Genomic DNA, 15,169 nt, shown 5'->3' with positions numbered 1-15,169 from the left:
CTATTGGTCAGCCTTAGTGATTGACAAGGAGATTGAACATTCTCAGTGATGAGTGACTTGTCAGAATATAGCAATCAACAGTCTAAACTGTGTACAAGGACTGTGAATAAAATTGTGAAGAGAAAACATGATTTAACACCTCTATATTCAATTTAAAGGTCCTATACTTGACAAAATTGATTCTTGTGAGCTTTAAGTCATGTTATAATGTTGTTACCTCCTCAAAAACATACCCAAACATATAAGAATAATCCTTTATTATTAGTCTGTCTACATCTTCAAAACTCAAAATCCTCTGTTCTGCCTTGTGATGTCATGAAGCAGTAGTTTTCAAGTTACCTTTTACCTTTTATTCACTAGAGATTGGTAATTCTAGATCTGAAATTGTCCAAATGATCCTAGTGATGGTGTATGGAGTTTAAAAACACAGTGGAGCACTTTCCTTTAAAACTTCTATATTGAATTTACTGTGTTTTTTTAATGCTTGATGTGTAGCTTGTTGTTTGCTACATGTTTTATGAAGCTTGTTGACAATGCTCATGTTAATTAGCCTCATGCGTCTCTGCTGGTTTAGTAACTGCCTTATGGATGTGTGTTAGTCAGTCTTTGGAGAGGTTAGCGGTATATTATTGGTGTGGACTGCTGACAGGTGAACTCCTGCCTAATTAGACTTGATGACAGCCAGAGAGACGGGGAGCGCCATTCCGGCATTACAGTGCGCTGACTTACAAAATGGACTAGCTAATAGAGTTATGCCCTACTTACTTGCAACTTCCAGATTCTGCTGTTTGCAAATAAGTCAGCGAGATGGGGCAATGATTTGAATGGCAAAAAACACCTGTGCTTGGTGTGTAGCTGTTGTTGTGTGTGCTTTTTCAACTTTTTATTCAAGTCAGGGGAGTAAAGGTGTCAAAATAATAAAAGTTACTGTTAGGATTGCTAAGACCATAAACAGCCACAGTGAAAGCCTTTTCTTTCTGATACCTCTCAATTGCTCAAATATGTGACCAGTGTTATGAAATCAAATGGTCTGAATGATGTGATTGATGTGACTAATGGCTTAAATTTGCTAATTCTCTTATTATTTTTGTAGTTTTTAAGATTATATTTACTAATTGTTAAACCATCTTAACATCCTTACATGGAAACTACAAAGAGAGTTGCATAAGAGAACATTTGGGCAACTACAGTCTGTATAAAGAAGTGGACTAAAGACATTTGACTGAAGGACACCCAGTGGCTGGCTCCAGTCAAATGAAGCTCACGAGGCTGGCAGTTATGGGAGGGAATTAGGATCAGAGTTTCATATTAGAAATAGAATTAATTTACAGACAAAATAGCAAAATAAAAACACCAATGTGTTGTCATGTAGAGAGGGTTAATATGCATATTGTAGGACCAAAATGGAGCAGGAGTAACCAGCAGGAGTTACAGAGAAAGGGGTGAAAGTGAATTGTAGTCTATGTATCCGGAAGTGCTCCCATGCGAACTTCCTATTTGGAACATGGCAGCTAGTGGGCTAGCTTTGTCCATATATATATACGGTCTATAGGTCAAGCTAAGCAAAATCATATCAATGCATTTAAACTGGTACTTAGTTATGGCAACCTCAGATAGAAAAAAACAACTTGTAATTTACTTGTAAATTAATGTTTGTTTATAGTCTGGATGGAGTGCCTTTCCTGATGCATGACATGACATTGCGCCGTACCACAGATGTACAGAAGGTGTTTCCAGAACGACAGTGGGACGACGCATCCTCCTTCAACTGGACAGACCTGCGCCAACTCAACACGGGACACTGGTTTCTTAAGGTAAACTAAAATGTCTATCTTGAAATCCCTTTTAAAATATATAGACAATTTGGCTGTCTTGTTTAAACAATCACACAGTCACTTTCCATCAGAGAAGGAACTGTATTAAAGGACTTCTGTTACGCTTTTTAGGATCTATGTTATAGATCTTCCTCAACAGAAACATATCTGGAATTTTGTTTTGTTTCACTGACACAAAACACAAAACCTTGCATATTGAGGCTTTATTCTCAGACAGAAAACACTGTGCTCCACTGTGTTTTTAAACTGAAACAAAACACAATTCTGGGTATGTTTTTGATGAGGTAACAACATTATAACATGGCTTAAAGCTCACAAGAATGCATTGCACTATATAGGAACTTTGAATGATCCAATTTGAAATGGACTTAAGACAGTGCTTATTCTTTTAATCATAAAATGTCATCCATAGGTTGTGCATCCATACAATGCCTTTGTCAGTGTATATTTGTGAATTGTATCGAATTTTGGCTTGACTGGATTGTGTCCTTATTGTCTAATGGCTTCAGGGTACTCGCATGCATAATTTCCCCATGTTCTTTATGGTCACATTTTGCTGGAATAAATGTCAACATGCTTTTGAAACATAAGCACTTTGTTCTCGCTGAATGATCTCAGATAATTGTTTTAGATACTTCATAAATTGTTGAAATTGAAAAATTGTTCAGCTCAGCTGTGTTTCAAATATCAGTTCTTCCACCTTTTAAAAGCTGAGAGGGTTTACTGACACCAAAACATTTCATGTAAAGGACAAGGTTGCATGGCTGCTCTGTTCCTGGTTTGTCTCTTCTGATTTGCATCAGGATTACTGACTCTTAGTCTTTCCCATTGTGTCTGTCTGTGTTGCTATGCTACTTTTGGGTCTAGTTAAGACAATTCCAGATCATACAATGATTGAACTGTTTAATGTGGAGAAGAATATGACCAAAATTATATATATATATATATATATATATTTATATATATATATAAAACAATAAGATCTGGTGTCTGAAAGTAAACAATGGTATATTTTTATTTTTTGTCAGGGTAAAAAATTGTTACTAGGATGCTAACTGATCAAAATTGAATACTCAGTTTACAAGTATGATCTCAAAAACAGTTGGACCATTCCTTAATATTTTCTTGGATCAATTATCAGAACTAGATAACCATACAAAACTATAGGATTATATTAGACCTTAATATTTGTGTTAAACATACCATCTATTCTGAAAAATGTGTTTTAGGATCAGTGTGGCATCAGATTGTCTAATCCAAATGTCAGTGCTTTCTCAGTAAATAAGCCGATAGCCTGTTGAAGACACCTGCTCTCCCTGACCCCACACTGACCCCCCTCTGACCCCCCTGTCCTCCCTGTCCTCTCTGTGCCTCAGGACGACCCGTTCGGGACAGTACAGACCCTCTCCCCTCACGAGAAACAGCTGATCGGGAACCAGACCGTGTGCAGTCTGGAGCAGCTCCTAAAACTGGCCTCCTTCAACAACTGCACAGTGGTTTTCAAACTGAGGAGACCGCCCCCTGAGCACCCCAGCCACTACAGCTGGATCAACGATACTCTGCAAGCAGTGCTCAAATCAGGCATTCAACAAAGTCTGGTGAGAACATGAAAATTGTATTTTGTTGTTGGGGTTTGTAAAATGCACCCTAGATAAAAAGTAGGTGCAGGAAGAGGCAAAAAACCCAAAAAGACTTATATTAAAGCCTCCACCTTATGAATACATGAAACTGAACATTATAGCCATGTATGACTTAAACACATTTACACACCTTAAAAAAATCATTGCATTCAAACATGGATTAATATTCAATCACTGAATGATTATCCACGAATATAATTAATTTATCATTATGCTGAAATTAAACTGAAAACCTAAATGGACCAAACTTTTTTTTTTTCTTTCTTGCTTGAATGCGTCTTAATGCATCCTTTTATCTTCTGTTAACATCAATTTTTCTGAAGTTTCAATTTTTTAAATGCCATTCATGACAGCTTTAAAATACAGTATTGTAGTTGCCATTGGAGTTTCTATCTGATCAGTGGTCAAAAGTCCTCAAAATGTTACCTATAAACAAAATATTGCTTAAATGAGTTGTTTGACTCATAAGGTGTTTTGGACTCCTGAAGAGGACAGAGCAGAGGTGAGAAAGCTGGCACCTGGCCTGATCCAGACCTCTTTGGTCAAACCTGAGACTCCAGCGCCACTTCAGAGAGAGGGGATCAGTGCGGTTCTGCTCCGGTACAATCAAGCCACCACACAGGAAATTAGGTAAAACTGTTCTACCAACTAGGCTGATCAGTAGATTGCAAATTCATTACACCCAAATCAGAAAAAAGGGGGCCAAATTGGAGCCGTGTTTCATACTAGGAATAGGAATTTATTTACGGCCAATGGTGAAATAAAAACACCAGGGTCAGGTACAGTGGGTTAATATGAACATGAACAGAATTGGAAACAGACTCGATAGAGCCGGAAGTGCCCCCGTGTTCACTTCCTATTTGGAAAGAGGCAGCTAGTGGGCTAGCTATTTCCATTTATACAGTCTGTGATTATTAGTTAAAGTTTGATTGCAGCACAGTTCCAACTAGTAGACACATTTCTGGTTTGTGTTATTTAGACTAGCTTTAGCATGATTTGCCAGATATAATAATGATGTTGCAACACTGACTATGTAACATAGTACAATATAAATGATAAAGATCCATGTTATGTGTTTGCAGAGACTTTTCTCAAAACAACATCAACCTTACTCTTTACACTGTAAATGAGCCCTGGCTGTACTCAGTGCTCTGGTGCAGTGGGGTATCCTCTGTCTCTTCTGAAGCTCCGCATATTCTCAATAAGGTGCCTTACCCCATCTGGCTCATGGTAAGTGTCCCAAATATAAACATATGTGGTTTTAAACATACATAGTCACAGTGCACATGCTATTAAGTGTCTATAAGTAGCAGAGTTGACCACATATTTAATTGATGTGGTGTATAGTTACTTAATCTCTTGCACCCTCTAGTGGACAAAGACCTGTTTTACCGTAGGGATTTGTGTATTTGCAGAAACCTGATGAGTACTGTGTGCTGTGGGTGTCAGTGGAGCTGGTCTCTTTTGCTGTAGTCATAGCAATATTCATATTCCAGAAGTAAGTACAGTCCAATGGTTTCTTTATAATACAAATTTTATATTGCACTTGATTGCACAAGTCAGCGTAAACATTTAATTGAACAGTTTGCACTCATTCAAGAATATCTAAGAAGGAAAGATGACGATGAAGATTTTTAGTTTGCAGTTGGCAACTTCAGTTTAAAAAAAATGGTCACCGAACATGCCTGAATGACTAAGGGACAATTGTACAGATAATTGTAACTCTCACAAGTCACAAGAGATAATAAAGTACTTTTTTCTTAGAAAAGGACATTGATGTTTGTGCTAGCATTTGCAGATGTTAAAGGGTCCATAGTACGCTATTTTCTGATCTATGTTATAATGTTGTTTCCTCATCAAAAACATGTCAGGAGTTGAGTTTTTTTTTTTTTCACTTACACATGCTTAACACACAGGCCTTGCCTAATGAGTTCTTCTCTCACAGAAAAGAGAAAACACTCGACTGCCCCACTGTGTTTTAAAATCCATACACCTTCATTAGGATAATTTGTGTAATTTTAGTCTTGTAATTACCTATCTCTATTGAACTAAAGGTAAAAGATCACTGTTAACTTAAAAACTACCACTACATGACATCACATGGAACAGAGCATTTTGAGCTTTAGAGATGTAGACAGACTAATAATGAAGGATTGCTCAAACATGTGTGAATGAAACAATCTCCAGATATGTTTTTGATGAGGTGACAGCATTCTAACATGACTTAAAGCTCACAAGAAACAATTTTGCGTAATATAAGACCTTTAAAGAAATATTCACGATTTTGGGGGTCAAATTGCTTTCATTTTTGGCAGCAAATTTGACCATATCTTACTTCACACTCTGAGACCTTAACAAAGTACAAGTCTTTTTGTACCCATCAGTATCTCCGTCCTGTTCCCTAGAACACATCTCAAGTAGACTGTGTTCCTTTCTGATTAATTTAAACCAAGCTTTCACTGCAGATCAAGTGAAAACTGCAATCTACCTGCTAAGTTTATTTCTATTATCCTTTAATTTATTGGCCAAAATTATGATAAACTTTATACAGAAGTGTGTAAAGTGTTGTTGTCCCTTTAACTTTGCACTGCGTCTGAACTGACTCTGTCTCTTGTCTCCTGCTCTGTTTTTGTCCTGCTTATGTTCTTCTCTGCTCTGCCTGATGTGCATGCCCCTCTCGGCTGCACTCTGGCCTCTCAGCTATCACACAATCAGGTAATGGGTCCCTCACCTTTAACTCCCTCCGAAATCTTTATTTTACTGTATATTTTTGTCCTTTGTTGCGTATTCCCCTGTCTCTTTCATTCTTTTCTCTAAATTATTCAAATTCATTATATTAACCGAATCAACACTTATATACTATCAATCATAGACTGTATATATAAATGGACATAGTTAACCCAATAGCTGTCGTGTTCCAAATAGGAAGTGAACATGGGGGCGCTTCCTATTGACTTTACATTGAGAAATTGTCACACTTCTCTCTCTGTAACTGCTATAATGAGCTTTATCATTTTTGTTCTTAAAATAGTAATGCACTGTACATGATCATGGTATTTTATTTAGCCATGTTCTCTGTAAATAAATTGCTATTTCTAATATGGACCTGGCTCCAAAGTCACTTGAGCTTCATTTGACTGGAGCCAAACGCTATGGGTGACATCATACTCCCTTAGTCCACTTTATACAGTTTACTGTATCAGTAGCCTCATTGCATAATTGCTGTGACATTTTCAAGGTTTTCGAGAAAATACAAAAATAAACAATAATATGATTAGGGAGGTTTGAGGGGAGTTTTTGGCTGTAAAAATTTTTCTAATTGGACAAGGATAGACCTAGTTACACTTACAGCAGGGTCTGGAGAGTTCTGAATTTAGCAACAAAATTACGTGGCAAGTTATGCTATGAGACTGGTGATATTCAAACAAAAAACAAACAAAAAAACAAACAAAAACTGTCCCACTGATCCTTTCATCTTTACATCTACCCTACCCAACATCTTCTCACACACAGCATTGTCCATCAGTCTGTCCTTTCAGATGCATTCTTTAATTCATAATGTCATTCAGTCTTAACATCCCTTCGCATTATTTTACTCTCCCATTTTCCCACTCAAAGCCATGGCGAAGTAATGCATTTTAAAATTGCATTATAAAACTCACTGTCTAGACATGTTCCTCCACTAAATTCCATTTCACTTCATTCACTTTCCTTATGCCCCTTCCCCTTGTGTTTACAACCTGAGAAGAACTGTGGGTGATTGAATTGAGCAGAGCAAAGTGATAGTGTGTAACTTTCTGGAGGTGGAAGGTCAACTGCATCATTTCTTAGAAATAGTTAAAAATAAGTTATGGCATGCTGGAATATTATATAGTCAAAGGAACAACATTTCCATGGAAACAAGCAGTAGGAAACCCTCCTCCAGGCCAAATAAGAGGAAAAAATTGCATTTCTTCTCTTCTATTAGCATCTCCACAATATCACAATAATTATCATATTATCATATCTTATAAGAGTGTGGTGTTACAGTGCTGAGTTTTGCCATGCTGAGGAATTGATTAGTCATCTCTCATTCTCACCAATAAAAAATCTATTGAGATACATCTGTTCTTGACCTAAAGCAACCTGGTCAAACATGTCCAATCACCTCCCCATACCGTCCTTTATCTGATGTGTCCTATTTAATCCTGCAGGTATCGCTCCAGTGGCATTCACAGCTATAACCCTGAGCAGATCATGCTGAGTGCTGCTGCAGTGAGGAGGACGAGCCATGAAGTCAATGTGATGAAGGAAAAACTCATCTTCTCTGGTAGGTCACTTTTATTCTACAGTTTACCTCTTGTGATGTGCTCATTTAATCTTTAACACAAGTTGGTTCTCAAAATAAAAGTTGTTCTGGTCATCATTAATTATCATTAATTTGAAGTGGCTGTATAGCATTCCTTAGTCTAGACCTCACTATCCACTTTTGTCTTGGTTTACCAATCTTAGTCCTGTTTCATTTTATATATAGTTTATAATCTGTTATGTCCTGCTATTATCTTGGGTTTAATCCTGACTTAGTTTCCAGTTTCATCCTGGGGAAATACTAGTTTTGTTTTGGTTTAGCCCTGGCTCGTAGACTTGAATAACTGTCCTGTTTTTACTTAAGGTTAGTCTTGTTTTGATCCCAGTTTAGTCCTGGTTTTGTTTAGTCTTGATATAGTAGCAAAAGATTATTTATTATTTTTTGGTAATACATTTTTAAGGGTCATTCCTTCTTAGTTTATAGTTGGGGTGCTCCTGTTTCAGTCCCATTTCATTAATATAAAACAAAAACACAGTATAAATATAAAACAAAATACAAGGCTGTTTGAGCAACATTTTTGAGAACCACTGTTGACTGACTGGCTCTTTTCTGAGTTCTTTTAATACAGCCATGGTCTGAGCATGTATCTCTTGAGTGCCCACCAATGTCTGCTTCCTTGTCCACTTCCTGTTTCCTGTGTCAAAGGTCATGCCGTGTTGTAGCTGTGTGCCTCCTCACCTCCTCATCTCCACCAGCATCGCCTCTGCCTTTTACCCCATTCACCTCCATCACAACCACTGCCCCCTAAACTTTATGCCCCCATCCACCCCTCGCCCTGTCTCCATCTCCCCTCCATTTGCTCTGCTCAAGATATCTTCAAGTGTAGGGGAGTCTAAGATAACCCCAAAATGGACTTGTGTTAGTCCTGAAGGGGGAAAGGTAAGAAGCAATGAAGTAGATTTTCAGTTTTACAGGACAAGAAGTTAGCCAGTGTAATAAATTAGTAGTAGCCTGTACTGCAAATGTAAAAAAAAAAAAAAAATTTGTTTTGTTTTTTTTCTTTAAGGATATTCAGCCTACACTTCAGTGATCATTTAAAAAATAGACTTCCTATACACAAGTTAAGCATTTGAATTAAGGTTACTTTTGAAATTGAGCATACATTCCATGTAGACGCCATTTACAAATATGGCTACTGAGGAATCGTTGCAGTCATGTTAGTCCTTGATGAAGTAATTGCAATTATTTTTTTTTGCTTTTTCATGTAAAACTGTCCTAGTATTGACTGCATATCCTCTTCTGTGTTGCCCTCTAGAGGTGGAGAATGGTGTGACCAGTGCTGAGGAGCTGTATACCAACAATGGCTACAACTACTACACCAATCAGGGGATCGGCCAATGACAAGGACACTGTAGCTCCCTGTACATTGTGTAACATGTTTTGCGCATAACTGAAAACACTAGCACTTTTATTGATTCAATTCACCAAATATTTTGTTGCTACTTGATGCTTGGTTTTATGTTTGCTTAACATTGATATCTGTTGTTTTCTATTGAAGCACTGCCTTGGAGATCCTCACTATATTTCTGACTTTACAGCATGACATAAACTGTTCTTGCTCTTGAGACTACTATTATTATTACTGACATAAATATTTAAAATTAAACTAAGCTGTTTACAGAAGCCCTGCCTTCCTCTTCAGGTAAATACCGTCAATGTAAGATAATTACTGATGATCAGTGCATGTGAATAACAGTAATGAGCATATCTAAATGTGAGCTGTTCAAAGACTGTAACACGATAGATGATGAGTTAGGGCTCATCTATGCTCTACTTTCTAAACGCATAGAGACTTCTTCTGTATGTCCTCTGCGTTGTTCTGTCTGTAATCTGGCCCGTCTCCTCAGAACATGTGAAATTTTAGTCACGGAGCTGTACATGCGCTAACCGCTGGGGGCAGTAGTGAACACAGCTCGACAGAGGAAGCTAGTTTTTTCAAAGGTGACTACAACCAGCTGCAAAACAGATAAATTCTTCTCTGACTTAATTGTCTTACCTTTTTTCCAACAGATGCCAAAAACTGCCTGGGCACCTCCATGTTTGTTTATTTGTTGCTCTATTTAATTCGTTTTGTTCAATTGTCAAACTGACTTAGCGCCCTCTGATGGCTGTTTAAGAGAATGCAGCCTCGACATTACAAACGTTTGGAAGTATAAAGGCAGCACGGATCTGTTTACACACGGCAGTGGAGCATAAATGAGCCTTAATAGTATTTTATGTTTAATGTGAATGTTTGAGTTTTTTAATATGTTCGATGTATTTTTGGTGGGAATGTATTTTTAAGCTTGGCTGCAGTGCCGTTGAGTGTTATTGTAAAGTTGAATTGCGTGACCAATGAACAATATGACAGTAATAAACTGTGTCATTGATAAAATTAAGTCTAGTCATTCCTTACACAACAATGGAATGTATTCTAAGATGGTGATAAGTTATTTGTTTATGCAAACAAGAAACTACAGATATGTAAACTGTGCCACAAGTAAATACTAAACAATTCAGTTATATCAAAGCTTTTTAATTCCAAGGTTTAAAGAAATTACATAGCAAGTAAAATAAAAATAGCAAGTATTTTTAACAAACTAAATAAACTGCTCAATTTAAATTTACATTTGCTAACAGTACAGTATACTTCATATTTCATTAATCTGTATTTGACAAACCAGACAAAGTGTATGCAAAAAAATAGCAGTTCATACATTTGTAAAAAACACACAAGGCACTATAAGCCTTTGGTCCTGCAGTTGGACAACCACAGTTGACCTGCCCATCTACAGCAGGACAAGCACAAAGCTTTGATGGAAAAACTAAAGTAACAATGAGGTTGAGCCGGTCAACAGATGGAAGTCCTCAAAGTGCAACTCTCTCCTCTTCAGTCTCTATTGGAAAATGTACACTACCAGTCAAAGGTTTGGACATATCTTTTCATTCAATGTTTTTTCTTTCTTTATTTTTACAATTTTTTTCATTTTTTATACAGACTTCATACATTTGAGGTTGTGTCCAGACTGGTAGCATAAATTCTAAAGTACCGACTTTTCAATAAGGATCTCATTTGACACTATTTTTTCTATTTCATATTGCACTGGAAATGAAAAATAATGGCCATTACAGCCTCTCTGCATGAACAGTAGTTGACTGTCAAGGAAATGCAAAAAAGTAAAAAAAAATGGTCCAAAATTCACAAATGTGTGTCCACACAAAAAAGCTTGTTATTAAATATTAAAATAATTGACACTAACCACTTTGTCATGTGTTTATAATAGACAAAAGCTAATTTTTTACATTACAGTATGAATAATTTTGGCTTAATTGGACATGTAAAAGTAGCTCTCTTTTGAAAAAGGCACATTCGCTCTCACAATCATATGGTAAACAAAATAAATTAATAAAATAAATACATATAGATGTACTTGTTTCTTTAAAAAGGTGGTTGGTTGGTTGGTCTTCCAGATAAACAACTATATTTCTCTTTCACATTAGACATTATACCCCTGGCAGTATTGAGCTTAATAACTTCCCTTTCTTCAGAAATCCAGAGGATCCTGGTGATGCTGTGCAAATGGGGCTCCAGTATTAAATATTAGAGAAGCATTAACAGTATTGAATGCAAGTTCTGAATAATAAAAATCAATCAGTTCAAGTTCGTTTTGCGTAAGTGTCTATTAGGGATCTCTAAAGCACTCACTTGTAAAGGCCAGGATCCACCCATTATCCCTGCTTGAATGGCTACACCAGTGACCACAGCCAAGTCTGGGTCTACCGATGTATTGGGTTCCTTCCCAAAAAACTTTGTAATAATTTTCCTGATGCGCGGTATCCTGGTCGAACCTCCAACCAGGACAATCTCATCTACTTCCTCTTTTTCCAAATGTCCTTCAGCTAAAACAGTCTCAATGGGAGTTAAGATTTTCTGGAAAAGGTCCTCGTTGAGCTCTTCAAATTGTCTGCGAGTTATTTCGGCATTAAACACAACCTTTTTAGGAGGGGCAGAGCTAGCCTGGATTTGAAGGTGAAGTGGTACACTGATAGTAGTTGTTGGAAAGACAGTGAGGTTGAGTTTAGCAGCTTCCACAGCCTGGCGCAGATGGTGAATATCTTCTTTAAGGGCAGGGGTGACACCAAACTCTTGTGTAACACGGTCTTTTGTAAACTGAAGCAGGCGTTGGCTGAAGTCCTGACCTCCCAGTTTGTTGTTTCCGGCCATGGCTCTGGTGAGGAACATGCCCCCCTGTTTGTTGAGCAGAGACACGTCTAGAGTCCCACCCCCCAGGTCCACCACCAAAACATTGAATACATCCACCTTATGCAGACCGTACGCCATGGCAGCTGCAGTTGGTTCATTTATTACTCGCAAGATCTCCAAACCTGTAAAAATAAAAGTAGTAATACAATTTAAAAGGGTATGTTAAATCAGCATATATAACTTGAGGACACAAACATCCATCCATTTTCTTCCACTTTATCCAGAGCCGGGTTGCGGAGGCAGCAGTCTGAGCAGGGAGACTCAGACTTCCCTCCGCACACACACTTCATTCAGCTCTTCCGGAGGGATCCCAAGGCGTTCCCAGGCCAGCTGAGAGACGTAGTCCCTCCAGCGTGTCCTGGGTCGTCCCTGGGGCCTCCGTCTGGTGGGACATCCCCAGGAAGGCAAACAATGTAATTCAATTTGGATTGCAACACAGTCACACAACTGGAAAAATACAGATAGAGGAATGCTTGAGATTTCCAGATCCAAACATCTCTAGTAATTGTGAGGCAGAAGTAGTAGTAATAGCCTAGACATTTTAAATATCATTAGGAAATAGTCCAGGAGCACCCTATGCTGGCCTATCATGACTCATATCACTCTTTCAGCCCCCAAAGCTGGTACACTGCACGTTTTAATCTCCTTTGCAGCCTGCTACATTATAAAAGGGACTGACCAGCGAGGTTAGCAGCTCTGATGGTGTAATTCCTCTGGCGTTCATCAAACTCCGCAGGTACAGATATAACTGCTTTCTGGATGGGGACACCCAACTGTCGCTCTGCCATCTTCTTCATCTTGAGCAGCAGCCTCGAGCCGATGAACTCCGGGCTCACAGTGAACGTGTGGTTAGTGGAGATCTCGAACTCAGCACTGCCATTGTTATTTATCACCTGAGGACAAATCAGAATCATTATTATTAACAAATGAGCAAAATTTGCATAGTTAAGGATCAACAACTGTATAGCAACTGTATAGCAAACACTTCAATCAGCGAATCTGCACAGACCACATTACATCATACATTCTAATGAAATTTAATTGCAATAATATTCTCAACAATCAAGTAAAGTGGTACGTTGAATATTATATACAATATAAAATTACTGGAAGTGTTACACAAAATTGTTTGCAATAGCAATAACATTTTGACCTCTCCCTACCTGTCCCAATAACTCAATCACTATATCAACTCAGTTGGAACAATATTTAATTGGGGTGAATATTTATCTTGTGTACATTTTCTTTGCACGACTGGGACATTTTTGGTTATTATTTAGCTATATGATAAGATTTAAGTCATAAAAAGGGTTGAATTAATTTATAAACTTCTATGACTCATTACTGATCCAAACAACTATAGTGTTTCATTTGGCTAATTATTTATTGCAGTTGATGATTTTTTAAAGTATTTAAAAGTTTTTTGTGGTTTAAATTTGCTCTTGGGTTATTGTGTCAGTGGCATAAATTAGTGTCAGTGTTAATATTATAGTTTATCGTCAGTATTTACTTAATCAATATATCATATTTAAAAATTTGTATCATGACAGGTCTAACCTCTCCAGAACATACTGAGTTTCTTAACTATTTGAATTGAGCAACCATATGGTCTAGCAATGGTACAAGCCTTGCTCATGGTTAATAAATGACACTGTATTTCAAGAGGTTACTTTGGCAGTGTTGCTTGCAGTAGACCGTTGTAATATTACTGTCACACAACAAAATCAAGTTAAACCGCCTTTCGCACACTCCTGTCTGGTAATTTCCCCATGATGTAAAACAGTCTTACCTTAAAAGGATACCGGGCGCTTTCCCTCTCCAAGACTTCAGACTCAAATATTTTCCCTATAAACCTCTTCGCGTCGTATATCGTGTTTTGTGGGTTGCTGTCTGCCAGGTCTACAGCCTCGTGTCCCGCCAGCACCGCGGTGGTCGTGAAGGAGACCGCGCTGGGGATGCTCTTTCTGCCCTCTTCATCCGCGATCACCTCCACCTCTCCACTGCCCGGGTGAAAAACGCCTACGGAGCAGAAGGTAGTACCCAGGTCCAAGCCGATCACTTTGGGTTTAGGAGGTGGTAAGTACTGCTGGCCCAAGTAACCAGCCAGAAACAGCGCCAGTATTACGGAACCTGTGATAAAATACGCAGGTGAATCAAACCATAATCAAACCGGCTAGCATTGCGAAGCTAAATACATCAACATGAGAGAGAAAGAGACGTTTCTGGCACTTACCGATCATAGATATTTCACCCGCCATCGCACTACGTTATCCTCAAGAGGACTGACGCTAACATGTACAGTTTATCAATATATTTGCCGTAAAGTTCGTACCAGGATGTAAGATGAAGCAAATGAGACTTTTCTGACCACCAATAAACTACACGTCAACGTTACATGCGCTGCGGTGCATTCTGGGTAATGTAGTAAAAGTAGGCTTGCTTTTCCAACACGAATGTGCCTAGCCTTTCCAATTTTACTTCAATTCCCATGAACGCTTGCGGTGTATCGCATACAGAAATTCTCTGCGCCATGCCTGAATTATCAACCAATTGAAGTATAACGCGCTGTTTATTGTTTATATTCTACTATTACTAGCCTATTATTCCGCTATTAATAAAATATTACTACTATTAATATGATTATATTCTACTACTATTACTACTATTAATATAGGGTGATCAGATATTCAAAATTAAAAACTGGGACATATGGTTAGAATAAATTTGTGAAAAGAGCGTAATAATTAAATATAGCCGCAAGCGGCAATGATCGGCCCTCGCTACGCCCCGCTCCGAAAACGTAAATTTTCACTGAAATCGGAGTTTATATGCGAAAATTTGAGTCATTTGTATAGATGCAAAATTCCATAAATTTTGTGTAAGCGACATGCAATGTGGGCAGAGTTGAATACAAACATACTTTTAAGAGGTTCACTTTACCCTGAGGCAACAGAGCTGCTCCTGTGACACCACTAACTTAATAGAAACTACAAAACATTGGGTAATAAAACTTGTGCAGAACCGAGAATAACCTGAGTACAGCTGCGTATGAGTCTAATAATCTGATAAACATTATGGAGGCATGGATCTGCAATAAGATCAT

The 15,169-nt window shown here is 38.0% G+C and overlaps 2 protein-coding genes across 3 annotated transcripts in view; one reads left to right on the top strand and one right to left on the bottom strand.

The window, feature by feature from the left end:
• The window catches only part of gdpd5b (glycerophosphodiester phosphodiesterase domain containing 5b), a 45,204-nt gene extending 35,025 nt beyond the window's left edge, over positions 1-10,179 (top strand). For both annotated transcript variants that reach the window (XM_055167024.1, XM_055167025.1), the window contains exons 10-17: positions 1,664-1,814; positions 3,212-3,433; positions 3,945-4,105; positions 4,558-4,705; positions 4,891-4,973; positions 7,669-7,784; positions 8,469-8,702; positions 9,079-10,179. In XM_055167024.1, the coding sequence (XP_055022999.1) occupies positions 1,664-1,814; positions 3,212-3,433; positions 3,945-4,105; positions 4,558-4,705; positions 4,891-4,973; positions 7,669-7,784; positions 8,469-8,485 (898 nt within the window). In that variant the 3' untranslated portion in view covers positions 8,486-8,702; positions 9,079-10,179. The remainder of the gene's footprint in view (positions 1-1,663; positions 1,815-3,211; positions 3,434-3,944; positions 4,106-4,557; positions 4,706-4,890; positions 4,974-7,668; positions 7,785-8,468; positions 8,703-9,078) is intronic.
• A 138-nt stretch (positions 10,180-10,317) lies between these two features.
• On the bottom strand, positions 10,318-14,464 carry hspa13 (heat shock protein 70 family, member 13). The gene is made up of 4 exons (XM_020926778.2): positions 14,300-14,464; positions 13,856-14,196; positions 12,746-12,959; positions 10,318-12,188 (listed from the first exon to the last, which is right to left on the bottom strand). The coding sequence occupies exons 1-4, from the start codon at positions 14,322-14,324 to the stop codon at positions 11,455-11,457; spliced, it is 1,314 nt and encodes a 437-aa protein (XP_020782437.1). The 5' UTR covers positions 14,325-14,464; the 3' UTR covers positions 10,318-11,454.
• Positions 14,465-15,169: the final 705 nt, after the last annotated feature.

The sequence above is a fragment of the Boleophthalmus pectinirostris genome, unplaced genomic scaffold (assembly GCF_026225935.1).
Source record: "Boleophthalmus pectinirostris isolate CB_2022bp ecotype Guang Dong unplaced genomic scaffold, ASM2622593v1 HiC_scaffold_9, whole genome shotgun sequence".
Taxonomy (NCBI): Eukaryota; Metazoa; Chordata; class Actinopteri; order Gobiiformes; family Gobiidae; genus Boleophthalmus; species Boleophthalmus pectinirostris.
Note: the sequence above shows the minus strand (reverse complement) of the source record. Positions and strands in the feature narration are given on the sequence as shown.